Source organism: Castor canadensis, chromosome 10 (genome assembly GCF_047511655.1).
Source record: "Castor canadensis chromosome 10, mCasCan1.hap1v2, whole genome shotgun sequence".
Lineage (NCBI taxonomy): Eukaryota > Metazoa > Chordata > Mammalia > Rodentia > Castoridae > Castor > Castor canadensis.
In genome coordinates, this window is record NC_133395.1 from 111,064,626 (window position 1) to 111,080,841 (window position 16,216).

Consider the following 16,216-nt stretch of genomic DNA (forward strand, 5'->3'; position numbering starts at 1 on the left):
TAACCTATGTTATTAGATTCTGAAGAAGTCAGAGTCCTTCCAGGAGGGTTGGAAGAAAGATGGTTATTTCTGCCTTGGTCAGATAGGATAACCTCATAAGAAATAGGCTCATAAAATACATGGGGAAATGGAAATTTACTAAGAATTGCTTAGGTATTGGAGGCCTACAGACACCTCTGTGCTGGGACCTCCCCAAAGGGTAGAGATTCCTGTAGTAACTTTGCATCAGCAGTGAACTGCTCCCCAGTGGTCTGGATGTATATATTTAGCTTCCCTGTGTGCAGGTGCTAATTCAGGATGGCTGTTCATATTCCTTCCACCCTCACCATATTCACCAAAGCCTTTCTTCATACAAGACTTAGACTTGGGCCAGCAGGGAAAATGCAAGTTGTACAATGTGGCTGGAACATAAAGTTATACTTTTTTTCTTCCTATTCAGTGGTGTGATCTGACCAAATTAACTGACATTCCTGGAGATGTTAAGTGAAAAGGACTGTCCTGGGGGCTGAGAGGGTACACAGCACTGCAGGACAGTTCTTTATTTTCAGGAATAACACAGGCTAAGTGGCAACATAAGGTGGTATAGAAGCAGTTCAAAAACAATAGCATTTGGGCATTCTATGTCCCAAGTGCGTGTCAGTGATGACCTCTGTGCTGGAGAAAGAAGAAATTATGCTTGCTTCAGAAGGGGGTGCTGAGCTGGATTGTGAAAGCCTGAGTTTGGACAGCAAGTTACTCAAAAGTTATTTTCTCCAGCCAGGTGTGTTCAGGTACATGCCTATAATCACAGCTCTTGAGAGGCTGAGGCAGGAGGACTGAGAGTTCAAGGTGAACCTGGGCTACATAGCAAGACCACATTTCAAAAAGAAAAGTGACCTTCATCCCACATAGACTGTACCTTCTCCAAGACACCAAAAACCCACTTCTAGAGTGGCTCTAAGAATTAACAAGAACAAGCCTGAGAATGTCCTGATTGGTTGTAGCCAGCAATCACAACTCCTTTGTGTAACATTTTGGGGGCAGCTAAATAGGGTACTGCATCTTTCAACTGTCCTGTACATTTTGAATGTAACTGATTCATGCTTTTTCATCAACTCTATCAATTGCTATTGCTGCAGAACAAATCATCTTAAAACTTACTGGTTTCAAATATGAGACATTTTATTTGCTCAAGATTCTGTAATCTAGGCTGTTACCCAAGCAGTTCTTCAGCTAGTTTTTTTCAGGGTCACTCCTGTGGCTGCCACCATCTGGAGACCTGAATAGGGCTAGATGATCCCAAATGGGCTCACTCAAATGCCTCATCTGGGATGACAGAACAGACAGTGGCTGGCTGTGTCCCCCTCAATGTGGCCTTTCCAATAGTCTATAGACTTTTTTTTACATGGCAGCTGGCTTCTAAGAGAAGGCAAAAGCGGAAGTTTCCAGGCATTTAAGACCCAGACCTGGAAATGACACCCATTCCTTTAGCTATGTAATATTGGTCAAAGTCACGAGGCGATCCCAAATTCAAGAAAGAGGAAATAGACTCCACTTTTTGAAGGGAAGAGTGACATGCACATATAGGGATACAAGGGGTTTTGGCAGCCATCTTTGTACTCCATCTACCATAGCTCCTTGGATTTCATTTGTGCTGTCTCTAGACACAAATTTGAACTCACAAAAGATTCATCCCATGTCATCTCTTTTTACCTTTCCAACAAACCTATAAAGAGAACAGTGTCTCCATTTTTTGGATGAGAAAACCAAGGCCAAGTAGGGTAAAAAAATTTGTTTACTGCCACTCAGATCTGAGTCAAACCCAAGTGTGGTTTGGCCTTATACTCTGCCCTAAATGGGCTCCATCTTCTCCAGAATGAAGATCAGTATTCTTTCTCAAGGACACTCAGCCCAGGGTCCCCAACTACCACACTCTTCTGAATTATGTCTCATGAGGCTCTGGGAATATGTTATGTAGATTAAAACAAAATGAATTCTCTGTGGATTATTATTTTAATTATTTTAGTAATCTAAAGATCTCTATAACAGGATTTATAAATTCATAAAAAGTATTCATCTAAGATTGCAATAATTTTTATTTGAACAATTTTGTCTAGCCAAAGATCAAGTTAATGATCTGTTTTTCCAAATATAATTTGATAATCATTCACATGCCAGTGCATTTCCTGTTTTCATTCGTTGTACTTGGAAATAAAACTTTTCAGCTTCTGGGGAGAGAAGACTTTTTCCACAGGGAAAGCTGTTTGAAAATATTAACTCCCTACCTCTTGTTGGATGATGAAAGAAAGAAGTGCAAAGTCAACTTCCCAGTTGTTACACAGTGGGTAGGACTGGCCAAGGCTGATGGCAGTGCAATTTGTCCCCATGGAACTCAGTTTGAGTCAGGAGAGTTGATTTTGTGCTACTGCAGAATGCTTCTGTTGCAGGCAGGTAGACAATGGGCGATAATCAATTAGGAAATCCATCTGCTGTTGAGGATGTCTTCTGGTGAACATTTGAGACTTGGCTGCCTTTTCATCACCTCTTCAATAGCTACTTACCTCAGTCTCTGAAAAAGAAAATTCTGACATCTTAATTTTAATGTGGGCATTTGAGCCAGTGCTTGAGATAAATATAACCCTGTGTAGTACGGAGAAGGTTTAATGGGAAATGGTTGGCATTCTTTCTTGGTAAAGGCATGGGGAAAGGGGAGGGAGAAAGAGAGGGAGGGAAAAGGGGAGGGAAGGGGGAGAGAGAGAGATTGAGAGAGAGAGAGAGAGAGATTGAGAGAGAGGCAAACAGCAGCGAAAACAAAGCAGAGACACGCAAGGCCCATAGCAGCCTTCCTTGCTAACTTGACACTTGCCAGACCTGGCCAGCATGGTTGTCCTGAATCCAATGACTTTGGGGATTTATCTTCAGCTTTTCTTCCGCTCCATCGTGTCTCAGCCGACTTTCATCAACAGCGTCCTCCCAATCTCAGCAGGTAAATGATGACCACAACTTTCCTCTCTTCCATCTGGCAGGGGGCAGAGGGAGAAAATCAGATTGTTTTGCAATGTGTCCTAATATTTTTGCCATTCTGCTCTTGATGGAGGGAAGCTGGGGGGTGGGGACCGTCACCCCGGCTATTTCCTATCACCCGAGCTTGTCTCAGAAGGCCCTTCTGTCCTTGTTCCAACAGCCCCTACCTGGCTGTTCAAAGCAAGAGATTAAAACATTGTTTCTGTCTCTCCCATCTCTTCTCTCCATTTGCTGTGTGATTTTGTTTTGGTCAGGAATTTGAGGGAGCTCAAAAGAGTCAGTGAAGAGCACGTGAGAGAGAAGTGAGCCCCATATATTTCTATAAACACATTTCTGACCTCCTTCAAAGGGGACTTGACTCGGGATGTCAGGGAGTAAACAAAACTCTATCCACTTCCAAGACAATTGCACTGGAAGGAAAGGGGGTCCAGCCAACCACCTCCTCACCCTCCCAACCCCCATCCCCGGCAGCCTCAGGACTAGGTTTTCTGTTTCTCCAGCTCTGCCTGCCTTCTTGTTATGCTTCTTCCTCAGTGAGAGTTCCTGCAGCTTGACAAGCCATCTGGAGGTCCTGGGAGAAGGGCCATTCCAGCGAGAAGCAGAGGGGCTCCAAAGGGACAGTGGGCCTGGAGGGGGCTTGGACTGTCAGCCTGGAAATCTTTCCTAGGGCACAGCCTTGTGCTGCTTGGCCTGGGGAAGTATTGGGTTACTGGTATGACCTCTTCAGACCTTTCTGAGGAAACTCAAATGTCTCTGGAGGTCCTGTGAGAGGCTTGCAAACCTCAGACTATGCTGCCTGTCCCCTCACAACCCCCTGTGTTCATCTCAACCACGTCTGGCTCTCCCCATGCAAGGCAGCTTTAGTCCTAAGTCCTTCACTGACACACAGGGAGGACCAGAAACGGCAGGCGCTTGGGGAGGGCATTTCTCTGCACCCATCCCCAGCTGCTGCCCATTCATAAAATCATTTCATGGGCAAGTTGTGCTGCCAATGTCTGTGGGCTGAGAGAGTGACTTGGTGACCCGTGAGAGGCTAATTATAAAAGTGTGAACAGAGCAGGGAAGGGAGAGTGTAGGAAATATTGGGAGGGGAGTAGACAGGAAAGGTGGGTGGTCGTGTTACTATGAGTGTCATAATGCCTCTCACAGATTCTAAGCACCAAGCATCTTCTGGGCCTGAGTGGGTCATTATTAATCTTATTCAAAGGAGAGCTTGACAGCCAGGTGTGGGTGCTCATAACTATACTGCCAGCACTCAGGAGGCAGGGGCAGGAAGAGGGTGCGTTTGAGTCCAGGATGGGCTACATAGTAAGATCCTGACTCAAAAAATTTAAAAATAAATTAATAAAAAGTTGAGGGCTAGAGAAGCTCGATAGTTAATTTGGTCTATTTCAGTAGTTCTTTCGGTCACAGATTTCTTTGAGAATCCCCTGAGTATTTAAGACTTGGGAATTAAGGAAAGTCAGTTTTCTGGTTCCTGCCTCTGGTGGGCTCTCTGGCTTCTGGGACATAGTTGGCTATAGACTAGAAGCACCATGTGGGCAGGGATTGTGACTGTCTTGTGCATCATTGCTCTTTGCTGTGGTCAGAGCAGAGCCTAGCAGGTAGGAGGTGCTCTATAAATATCTGGCAAATGAAAACTAAGAACTCTTCTCATCTATAGGTTGGGGTTGACTATCATTTTGTACTATTTAACTTACATATAACCAAAGTACGTAAGGTGTTCTGAAAACTGGAGAGAAAAGACCCTCTGATTTTCTTTGAACTTGCTGGGGAGAGACCCCTGCCCAGTGGAGATGTCTCTTAGGGAAGGGCTTTTGCAGATCGTGCCAGTAAGGACACAGCAGTGACAAGAGGCAAGTCAGATGGTTCAGATGAAGACATGAATGGAGTGGTCACTTTCAGGAGTGTATGGGGGGGCTAAGGGAACCAGCGAGCCTAGAGATTAGCAGCCATGGGAAGCCTTTACCATTGAAAAGGCAGGAGGAGGAGATAGGGAAATGGATCCCAGAGAGATTTGGAACCTTTCAGGAGGGGCCACCAAGCAGAATTATTAGTTATAGAGGGACTCAAGGCAGGGAGAAAACTAGAGACGAAATTCCCTGCCTCTCTCTCGTCCCATTCCAATTACCACTGGCAGTGCCTCCCATTAGCCAAACCCAACCCAACCCAACCAAAAGCCCGAAGGCAGGGGAAATGCTAGATGCAGACCATAGGGTTGGCCTGTTGGGTACAGGGCAGAGGTGCAGGGGGAGGATGGGGACGTAGACTAACCAGCCCACACATTCACAGACCATTTTATTTTTGTTTTTGCAGTGCTGGGGATTGAACCTAGGGCCTCCAACATGCTGGGCAAACACTCTACCTCTGAGCTATACCCTCAGCCTCTTCAGGCACCTCTTGATGATTGCTAAGTGTGGATCTTCTGGTTGGGAATGTGGTCTTTAGACATATGGTCAAACAATGGTATAGACCTGGGGGAATCACCAAGTTCACACTCCATCTTATAAAAATACCCACTTTCTCCTGTAGTCACTTGGCTTTATCCCCCTTGTTTACCTGCCATGGAGCACAGTTCCGAAATTAACTCAGGCCTTGAAATGGAACCGTTGCCTGACACAGGATGACATTAATCTTCTGAAAATATTTCCCAATAATTTGATCTGAAACATTGTATATCCAGAAACATGTGGCTTCTTATTCTTCTGAAGAAGGTAGGTTGTATATACACAGAAACAAGGGCCACCAGGAAAATCCTTTCATTCTATGCATTACATCTTAGTGAGAGCCTGCTGTGTGGCTGGCATTGTATAAAGTGCTTCAGAGGACATGGAGATAAGTAGGGATGTGGGTATTCTGGGAGAAGCACTGTTAACATGTGGGTGCTGAGCAGCAGAGGAGGGGCTCTCACAGGTCTATAGGTGGTGCGAGTCCTCGCACAGAGCCACCCTTCCTTCACTTTAGCAAGGCCAGACACAACCAGGTGTTGGTTACGTGGTAACCCCCACTGCTGGGTTCCAGAGGAGAGCCAGGAGGGGAGAGGTCAGAGTTGATGACAGAAATTCCAGCATTAAATCAATGCTTTTGATATGCAGAAAGCCATCTTGGGCCCTGACTCTAAGCCTATTAACTCTTACTTTGGACACTATTCTAATGAGCTTAGATACAGGCTTCTTGAAGTGAGGTGATTTGGGTGTAGCACAGTAGATTGGGGAGGAGGGAGGAGTTGTTGCTTAAGATGGACACAGTGACAACAACAAAATGCAACTAATAAAATTGATTACAAGAAGCCAGGTGTGGTGGATATGCCTGTAATCCCAGCAATCAGGTGACTTAGGATCAAGAGTTCAAGGCCAGCCTGAGATCAGTCAGTGATAGCCAGTCTCAACCCCACCCCCCCAGAGATTATGAAAATAACGAAAAATAATAAGGAAGTAGGGAATAGTTTCGAGATTTCAAAAAGAACTATAGATCAGATTTTCTAGTGTAGCCCCTGAGGGCATCCTTGATTTGCACACATTAATGGGCTTTCATTATGATGATTGTGAATGGTCCAGGGAATACCTAATTTTGTTCACTTTATGTTGCTTAAGAAGGCAGATAAGTGTCAGATATGTCTTGGGATGCTTTGCAGTGAACATGGCAACTATTAAAAATGTCAGGAGCCCTAAGTTTGGTATATTTTCTTAACCATTTATTGAGTAATAAACCATTCTAATGCTCTAATGCTTAAAATAATCATTATTGTTGAAGTTCATGTGTTTATGGGTTCACTAGCTGATCTAGCCTACGTTTGACTGGTTCTTTCCGGGCTCATTTATGGGTCTGTGGATTGACTTGACTCCAATATGCATTCACAGATGTAGCTCAGTAGTTGTGACCTGCAGGGTATTACCCAAGGGTTATATTACTTATAGAAGTGAAGATAAGAAGTACATACAGCTCCATGTATGTAATTCTCACACACCCCTTTTGTAGTTCCTGCTACAAAAGGATGCTCTAGTGAGATAAGTTTAAGCCAGAGTGTTTTGGTTTGTTTTTTTGGTGGGGGATGGGAACCTCCCTATAACCAGGGCAGTCCCACTTCACAGACCATCTCTTTAGGCATTATAAGCCAAGCTTCCTGTGCTCAGAGACACACATGCTTCCCTCTTCTAATGCAGGTTCCCAGACAGGCAGGACCCCTCTGGGTGATATTTGGGCTCAGGTCTCAGAGGCTAGATTGTGAGAAGCCCTTAGAGCAAGATACCAGGGAAGGACATAATTTCCATCCCGGTCCTGGAATGTTTTCCCATGCCATGCAGATGTGACCATGGCAGGTGTTTTATGGCCTCATGTCAGTCCCTCATGCCCCTGCCTGGAAGGCAGCCAGTCCACCACTTTGGGAACCATCCATGTTCTTGACACTAGATTTATTTGTGTCTGACGTTGATCAGCTATTGTTTAATGTCCCGTAATGCACTTGTCAGCCATCTCCTCTGATTCAGCTCCCCATATTTCCTCTGGATAATAAAATCAGAGAGAGCTCTCTAGGGGTCTTTATGCAAACCTCTGCATAAAGCAGTGGCCTCTCTTCCAGCTCAGATGCAGAGAGAGGCAATATGAGAGGTGGGAAGCGCTCCCTTCGAGCATCTAGGTCAACCCCACATCACCCTTCGTCAAACCTAGGCCTGCTTTCCTCAGACCCACAACCACACAACCACAACACCACTCCAGAGTAGACAGAGCACCTCTGACTTCCATGAAACACCCAATAAGCTAGTGTCCCATCTTCTTCAAATGTAATTCACACTTAAAAGTACAACCCAGGATTGGTACCAGTTATCCCCCAAATCTTGCATTTTACAATGCACCTTCACAGCTACAGTTGTACTTACTCTTTACAGTAGCCCCTACTATGAGGGGTCCTGGATTTGAATCCTGACTGTCTTGATGGTGGGGAAGTTACATCTTTGTGGTGAGCTCCATGTTCCTCATGAGTAAAATAGATTTAACAGTCTCTGTCTCACAGGATTGCTGTGAGGATTCATTCATTCAACTATCATTTAATGAGTGCCAACTGTGTTCTTGGAAATGGGTTGTAGCAAACAGATAAAAATATCCCACCCATATAAAGCTTCTGTCATCACCGTAAGAACTTTTCCAGGCTAGCCTGATGATGACAACCTTCATTTTAGGGGAGATAAAGATAGATAGGTAGATAGATAAAATAGATAGATAAACAGATAGGCATTCATATTAAATTACCTTAATTACTAGCATTTACAAATCAAATGACAACATTTTTAATGCATTCCTGATGTCTCTTAAAAACAAACAAAAAGCCAAACAAATTTCTTGAAAAGCTGAACAACCTGCCAGTCCTGCCACTTCCCTTTCTGGTATGTTGACATGGTGGCATTGTTTGTAATGAAGCAGTTGGTGGTGACTGGCTCCGGCTCATCAACTGTTTACCACTTACCTTACAGGAGGTGAGACCTCCTCTCTTACATCTGGCCCACTTTCCTAATTACACCTACCTGGTTGGACCACTATGGGCATGTGAGTCTGTGGCCCCCAGGGCTGCCTTCTTTGTAGCCTCAAAGCTGCTTTCCAGAATTCCAAAGCTCTGCGTGCCTCAGTCTGGAAGGCATCATTCTAAATCAATGACTCTCAAACTACAGCCCAGGTTTCTCATCTCTGGCTAGAATCACCCAGAGTGCTTTACAAAGGCCCAGCCTCCAAGCTGAGCAGACCAGGGAGGTGTGGGATCAGGCAATGGCAGTATTTCAAGCTCTCCAGGTGTCCAGCCAAGACTAATCCTTTTCTAGCTCTAAGCTGCATTTCTTGCATTCTTTGGTTCCTGGTCCTGTTCTTTATGTTCAAACCAAGCAGTGTAGTATCTTGCTTCAAGGGTCCCACATCATCGCAGAAGCAGAATCAAGTAGTGGTTAGGAATAGGGCTTCTGGCATCATAATGTCTGAGTTCACATCTTGTGTTTGCCTTAGCTTTGTGACCTTGGGAAAATGCAGTTTCCTCATCTTTGAAATGGAGATAAAGTAGGATATAACTCATATGGAGAAGTTGTGAAAACTAAGTTGGCTAGTTACGAACATACAGTACTTGCAATAGTGCCTGACACAAAATGGGCAACTCATATATACATTTTCTGATATAACTTCCAGAATCTTACATGATTTCCCCTACTATTTATTACATCAAAAGACAAAAATCTCAAATACTACCTAAACAACTTTTTGCTTAAAATACCTAGTGAATTAAAGCAAAAAGAAGACCCTGCTTTCATCTTCTTTGCATTTGTAAACCACTTCCTACAGAAGGAATATGCTGACCAGGGAAGCAGGCTCTTGTGATGGGCTTTCCCAGATGGATTTAAAAATACACCTGGCCCCATTCCATCTCCTAGTCCAGAAGCATTCCAGTCCATTTAGGCCTACACTTACCTCTCCATGGCAACCAACAGAAACACAGGGGAGGTGCGGGTTCAGGAGCTGATGACAGCTGGAGGAAAGGTCTGTGGCTGCTGCAGTCTTGTATAGTTCACTAGCTGGAGGCTGGTGACAGAAAAGAGAAAGACGGAAGTATTAGTGTGATTTGAGCAGGTTCTTCCCCTCCCAGCCTCCAGTCATCCTCAAGCTGCTGCTCTCCTTGGCATCTTTCTGAAATGTTTGGGAAAAGCCCCAGGAGCTGTCCTGCTGCTTTGGGAAGTTCTTCTTGGGACACATGCTCTAGGGAGAGTCTCCCAGGCATCTCGAGCTTGGCATGAGGCTTCTTAGGGACCTGGGAGGGTAGGAGATGGGGTGATGATGTCCGTCTTACTTGTAGATAGCACCTGCCCAACTGGGGCTCTTTTTCCATTACTATGACCCAGGGTTTGCTTAAGTGATCAAATTTGTTCCCTACATGAGGGGCCTGTAGGGTGACTCACTGTTATGAGAGATCCCGTTTCAACTGCCCCTTTGTGTCCAAACAAGGACAACTCTGTTTCTTAGACCATCATCACTGGAGTGCACCTCATGGTAGCCCCAAGAAAGCTCCAAACTCCCCACGGTCAGGCAGAAACCAAACTGTACCACTATGTCTAGTGTTTTGATTTAGGGAGGCTCTGGTGAAGAAAATGGCCCTCTTCCCTTCGTCTGTTTGTGAGAGCTGCTGTGGGGCAGGTCACATGGGAAAGGTGAAAGTGGAGAGATGAAGGTCCTTTGGGTCTGGAGAGCAGCAGGGTCCCACAGAAGTGGCATGGGTGATATGCTCCCTCACTGTCCACATCTGCCCACAGGAAGGCAAGAGGGGAGACCTGAGATGGCTTCAGGAAGAGTTCAGGCCCTGGAAATATTTTCTGCAGAGTATCTGAGGCAAATGGTTGTGGTGGTTATGGTTTCTACCCCCACCCCTCATTACCTGAATCAGCCGCTCCGGCCCTCACTTCCTTCTACTCACAGCCCTGGGAGTTGGAGCACACCTGAACCATAGCTGTGGCCAGGGCTGCCAAAGTCCTTTTGCTCTTGTCCAGTGGAAGGCAACTGAATGTGGGGACATTCAATTAGTGCCTGGGCTTGGCAATTTTCCTGTTTGCTAATGTCTTAGAGAGGTATGCCACACAGTGCAAAGAACCCTAGGTAAAATTCAAACACATGTACAGTGCTGGACAAACCGTTTGCTCTCTTATGGGATTCAGTGTCCTAATGTGCAAATGAAAGGGTGGGCCAGATTTCAAAGATCCTTTTCTCCTTAGACTTTATCTGACTTCATACTGACAAACTGCTAATTTACATATGTAGCCCCCACCCAAAGAAGGGATCTTGGTGTGTGTTTCTCTTCTGAGCATTGGCTGAGAAAACCCTGGTGTGTGAATAAAAGTCACAGGGTTCCTATTCAGATAGCTCTGGATTTGAGTGACAGACAACTCCATGACCCACATACTAAGGGATCTTGGCCCAGTGTTCTTTAATTCTTAACACTTCAGTTTCCACATCTGTAAAATGGGGATAATAATGGGGATAAGATGAGCTAATATGCACAGAGATTTGCACTGTGCCTAGCATGTAGTTAGCTCTGGTTACAACCATTATTCCAAATGGTGGAGTGAGAATCAGAATCTAGACTATTGGCCTCCTCCTGGGATGCTTCATTTGCACTGTGATCCCACCTGCTCTGTCTAGTGCAGAAAATTCCAGTTTGAGAACTGAGAGTCTCCATCTAAAGACCAAGTCTGAGTCAGGGACATCACACCACAGGCTCTGAGACTGTAGGCCTGGGTTCAGAAGCCCAGCTCTGTAGCATCTTGGATGTCATAGCCTCAGATTATTTTACCTAGAAAAGGGGACATAAAAAGCCTAAGTCACAGGATAATTGCGAGGATCAAGGAGAGAGCCCTGGTGCAGCACAGTGTAGTCAGGCATCGTGTTACTTTTTGTAGGTAACCATGGCCTGAGGAGACCTTTGGGATCCACAACTCACAACAGAAGAGCGCACTTATTCATATCGAGTTCCCAGCAGAATGCCTATGGATGGGCAAGTCCCCTTGCAGGGCTGTTCTGTGGTTATGAAGGAGAAGGCTTCCGTCCTCCCAAGATGGGACTGATATGACTAGGAGACCCTTGCGTGCTACAAGTCCAAGAGTGTCCATTCTGTGGAAACTGTGCAAGTCTGGACAGAGCCTCGCTGGGAAGGCACGTGACTTCCATTATCCAGTTCTTTTGTGTTGGGAGGACAGGGCCCTCCGTCCACACATACATAGTGTCTGCCTTGCGTGGAATGGCAGTCTTGACCCTTTACGAAGTCACCAGGCCTCCCCAGTGCAGGTCCTCCGGGGCAATCAGGAAGATTATTGCATGAGAGAGTTTTAAACAGAATGCCAGAAAATGGTGACAGATTTGACAGGGAAGCTCAATTTCCTGGCCGTATACCCAGGCACTGCCACTTTGCATCAACTTTTATTTCTAGTCAGAGCAATTTGAATTGATTCAGATCCTCTCCCTCCTGTTTCTCCTCATCCTTCCTTTGCTGATGTTTAAGTCTGTCTCTCTGTCTTTAAATTCATTATGACTATTACTTGAGAGACACAGCAAATGAGATACTTCCCACCCATCAAACAACCAGTATTTATTGTAGCTCCTGAAAACTTGATTACTACACTGAACAAGCAGATTCACAGGACAGCCTGACTCAACTCATAAGACAATTCATAAGACGAGTTGACCGAATTCAAGGAACCCATCACTTATTTGTGACATTAAAATATCACAAATGAATAATTAATGGGGGTGAAGTGGATCATGTGGCCATGTCTTGGAGTACACAAGTAGTTGGAGTTTTCAGGAGAGCAGAGCAATCAAGAGGACAGTCTGGGTCAAGTCGTTCACCTGGGCACTTCTTTGAGCCTCAGTTTACTTCTCCATCCAATGAAGAAAACAGTAACCATGCTTAGGCCTATTGCAGGCCAGTGATTAGCATGTAAGTGCTCAGTACAGGTATCCAGTGCTGTGCTAGCTGATGTTTGTGGGCCACATACAGCTTGTTTAAAGACTCTTTGAGCCGGGTGCCAGTGGCTCATACCTGTAATCCTAGCTTCTCAGGAGGCAGAGATCAGAAGGATCGTTGTTCAAAGCCAGCCCGGGCAAATAGTTCATGAGACCCTATCTGGAAAAACTCTTCACAGAAAAGGGTTGGTGGCTCAAGGTGTAGGCTCTGAGTTCAAGCCCCAGAAAAAAAAAAAGACTTTTTGTTTTCTGTTGTAAGACAAAAATTGTCTTCTGGAAAGCAAGCAAGCAAACAAAGTTGCATCTTACTAGAGTAAGTTACCAATGAGTTAAGATTTAAATATAAAATACCAAGTACAAAATTATTGGAAGAAATGTCAGGAGATTTTGGGGTATTTTAAGTATAGGGAGAAACCCCCCCAAAAATAAAAGGCTAATGCATCAGACTGTCCATGAGGGTTGTAGAAACAGATTCTTTCATTACCTGCTCATGGGAGGGAATGGGGATTGATGGAGGCCTTGTGGTGACGAAGCAGGCAGCACAGCATTACATATGAACACAGTCCTTGGCCAGCACTTCTGTTTCTAGAAATTCATCCAAATACACAGAATATACAAAGCTGCCCACAGAAGGTCGTTTTATGGAATCATTTGCATCAGAAAATGTTTGCAGATCATCTAATTGTGCACCAAAGGGGACAGAGTAAACAAATTTTGGGCCTTTCAGATGAAAGAATATTATGTAGCCATAGAGAAGGATGTGGATGCATTTTATGCAGTTACATAGAATGATCCCTTAGAAATGCTGTGAAGAAACCGAAACAACCAGGTGTGGTAGCACCTACCTGTAATTCCAGCATTCAGGAGGCTGAGGCAGGAGGATTGCACGTTTGAGGTCAGCCTACATAGTGCCACCCTAACTAGAAGGAAGGAAGGAAGGGGAGGGAGGGAGGGAGGGAAAAAGAAAGAGAGAAACCAAGAGGGTGGGTGCCAGCCATACAATACAACATTACAGGTAACCTGTTGAGGAAAAGGGGCAATGTTATTCCCACCTGTTTGTTCACATGCACACAAACTATTCCTAAAAGTAAACATAGGGAACTAAGTAATCAGTTGATAATGTATTGCTGAGCTGGGTGGCAGGGGGAGACGGGTGGGAAACGAATTTTCATATATACTTGTTTATACTTTTGGAGTATCGCCTATTCTAAACAGTTTCACAAGCACTATAGGCACATACAAAACACTGCCTCTCGTCTGGGGAACAAGCTGTGATTTTTCTGTCTTTAAAAGTCTGTTAGACAGGCCTGGCACTGATGGATCACACCTGTAGTCCTAGCTACTTGGGAGGCTCAGGTTGGGAGGATCAAGGTTTGAGGCCAGCCCAGGTAAATAGTTCACAAGATCCCACCTCCAAGATAACCAGAGCAAAATGGACTGGAAATGTGACTCAAGTGGTAGAGTGCCTGGTTTGCAAGTGTGAAGCCCTGAGTTCAAATCCCAGTACCACAAAAATAGTCTTTTAGATGCAAAGCAGCCAGGATAGTTTAGATCTTAGAGAATTTCCAGAATGGTAGAATCACACAATAACAGTGCTGTGAAAGTCTCAGACCTTGTTCCATTGAAAAATGCTAGAGTCCAGAGGGGCAGGCCTGGGTTCCCCAATTTCTGGAATCCAGGGGTTTAAGTGACTGAGTGAGACCTGCAGGTAGAGATGCCCAGCAGTCAGCCAGGGGGCTCCCAGGAACCTGGCTTCCCTCCACTCTACCTGTTGTGGCTCCTCAGACAAGATACTGCAGGAGGGAACAGAGATGGGGGTGGGAGGAAGGGGTTAAGTGAGCCGCATGGTTTTGAATTACAAGTGCCCATAGCAGTAAAGCGTCACCATGGAAAAATGAAACACAGCGGATGGAAACACAGGGTCTTTCCACTCAGGCACAGTTGTCAGCAAGTGTTGGAAACAACCCACCCCTCAGCCCGATGCAGCTGGAGGGTTTTGTCTCTGACCTGTGACCAGATCTCCCCAATAATTCTACAAACTTGGCCTCCCCTGTCAAGCCCTAGCAGAAGGTTTAATTGTACCCGCTGATTTATGCCGGCCACAGTAATCGAATTCAGAGCCAAGGCACAGCCGGCCGTGGAGAAGGCTTCTTTATGTTCCCTGAGCTCCTAATAACATTGTCTCCTCCTCCTCTCTATTTACCACATGCCATTTGGTCAAATTAGAACTTGAACTCAAAGAAGCAGATGCCTTCCTCTAGATAAGGTCCAAAATAATTCCCTTGTGGGAGCAAAGGGGGGTGAGTTTGTTTCCTTTAATCTATGTGCAGAGGAGGCACTTTGGATATATGACATATAAAATAATGACTGAGGAGCTGATTTTCTTCCATCCTTGTAGCTAGAGTAAGTTCCTTCTCAGGGTGTCTCTGTGAGGTGGGGAGGGGAAAAGATCCTTCTCTTGCCATTGTCAGGAACCCAGTGACCCTCAAGGTCTTGTGATGAGTGGTTGCAAGCTCCCTGAACAGCGCTGGTTGGCTCCTTAGCTCAGTGCAGCCCCAAGGACCTCTAGGAATGTCAACAGATGCACTGGGCTGACCTCCGTCCTAATCCTTAGACAGATATCTTGTGGTTCTGAGTTGCCTGCTTCAAATATTTTAATTTTATTCCTTTTAAAAAAATTATAAAATATTTCAAAACTTAAAAAAAATGAAAAGAATTATTATGGGACCACCAATATGCTCACTGCTATTGGCCAATTATATCTCCTCAAAATTCCTATGTTAACGCTCTAACAACCAACTATGTCTCAAAATGTGACTATATTTGGAGGTGGGGGTCTATATAGAGGTGACTGAGTAAGATGCGGCCCTGAGAGGTAGTCTTATGAAAGAGGAGATGTGAACACACAGAGACACCAGGCATACACAATATGTGAAGACACAGCAAGAAGGTGACTATCCATGAGCCAAGGAGAGAGGTCTCAGGAGAAACCAAACCTGTTGACACCTTGATTTTTGGATGTCCAGTTTCCCAGCCTAGGAGAAATAAATGTGTGCTGTTTAATCCAGTTAGTTGGTGGCACTTTGTTATGTAGCCCTAGCAAACTCGTGACCGCCCACATAGATTCTGCAGTGGTTAGCACTTTGCTGTATTTATCATCTATCTGTTTATTTTTCAGTAGATTTTAAAGTGAATTGCAGACTCTGATCACTTTAAAAATAGAATAGTAAAGATAAATGTGCATTGGATTGAATGTGCCACCAGCACACTTAACTGAACCCTCTCTGTGGCCAAGGTAGTCAGATAGATAGGTGACCAAATCATCTATCTCCTTGTGGGAGTTTATAGGCCAGGAATCAGGAGCCCAAAGATGAGTAATTATGTGGCTTGATAGAAAGATGATTCTGGGTATTGATAATCAGCTCTAATCCCCGCTGGCTAAACCACTCCCTCTGGCTCTGCTGGTTCCTGTTTGTTCTCTCAAGATGGCAGAAGAGTAAATCACCAATTCATGCTGCTAACTGTGTCTCCAGAGTCAGACATCTGGATTCAATCCTGGCTACTATCTAGTGGTTGGGTGAGACCTTGCGTGCATCCTTCATTCCTTGTCTGAAAACAAGAACAATAATATTAACGCAGTGGGGCCTGGTGGTGCACACTTGTAATCTAAGCTACTTGGGAGGTATAGGTAGGAAGATCATAGTTCAAAGCTTTCCTGGACAAATCTCCA

At 45.0% G+C, this 16,216-nt stretch overlaps 1 protein-coding gene and 1 long non-coding RNA gene across 4 annotated transcripts in view; one reads left to right on the plus strand and one right to left on the minus strand.

Annotated features, from left to right (window-relative positions):
* Positions 1-2,124: 2,124 nt before the first annotated feature.
* Positions 2,125-3,241, minus strand: LOC141411509 (uncharacterized). Its single transcript, XR_012436311.1, has 3 exons — positions 3,171-3,241; positions 2,851-2,998; positions 2,125-2,548 (listed from the first exon to the last, which is right to left on the minus strand). It is a non-coding gene; the product is annotated as an uncharacterized lncRNA (long non-coding RNA).
* Colq (collagen like tail subunit of asymmetric acetylcholinesterase) overlaps positions 2,720-16,216 on the plus strand; it is a 65,888-nt gene continuing 52,391 nt past the window's right edge. For 2 of the 3 annotated variants that reach the window (XM_074043865.1, XM_020173089.2), the window contains exon 1: positions 2,720-2,965. In XM_074043865.1, coding sequence (XP_073899966.1) covers positions 2,860-2,965 — 106 coding nt within the window. In that variant the 5' untranslated portion in view covers positions 2,720-2,859. The remainder of the gene's footprint in view (positions 2,966-16,216) is intronic. The other variant, XM_074043866.1, reaches the window with a different exon arrangement.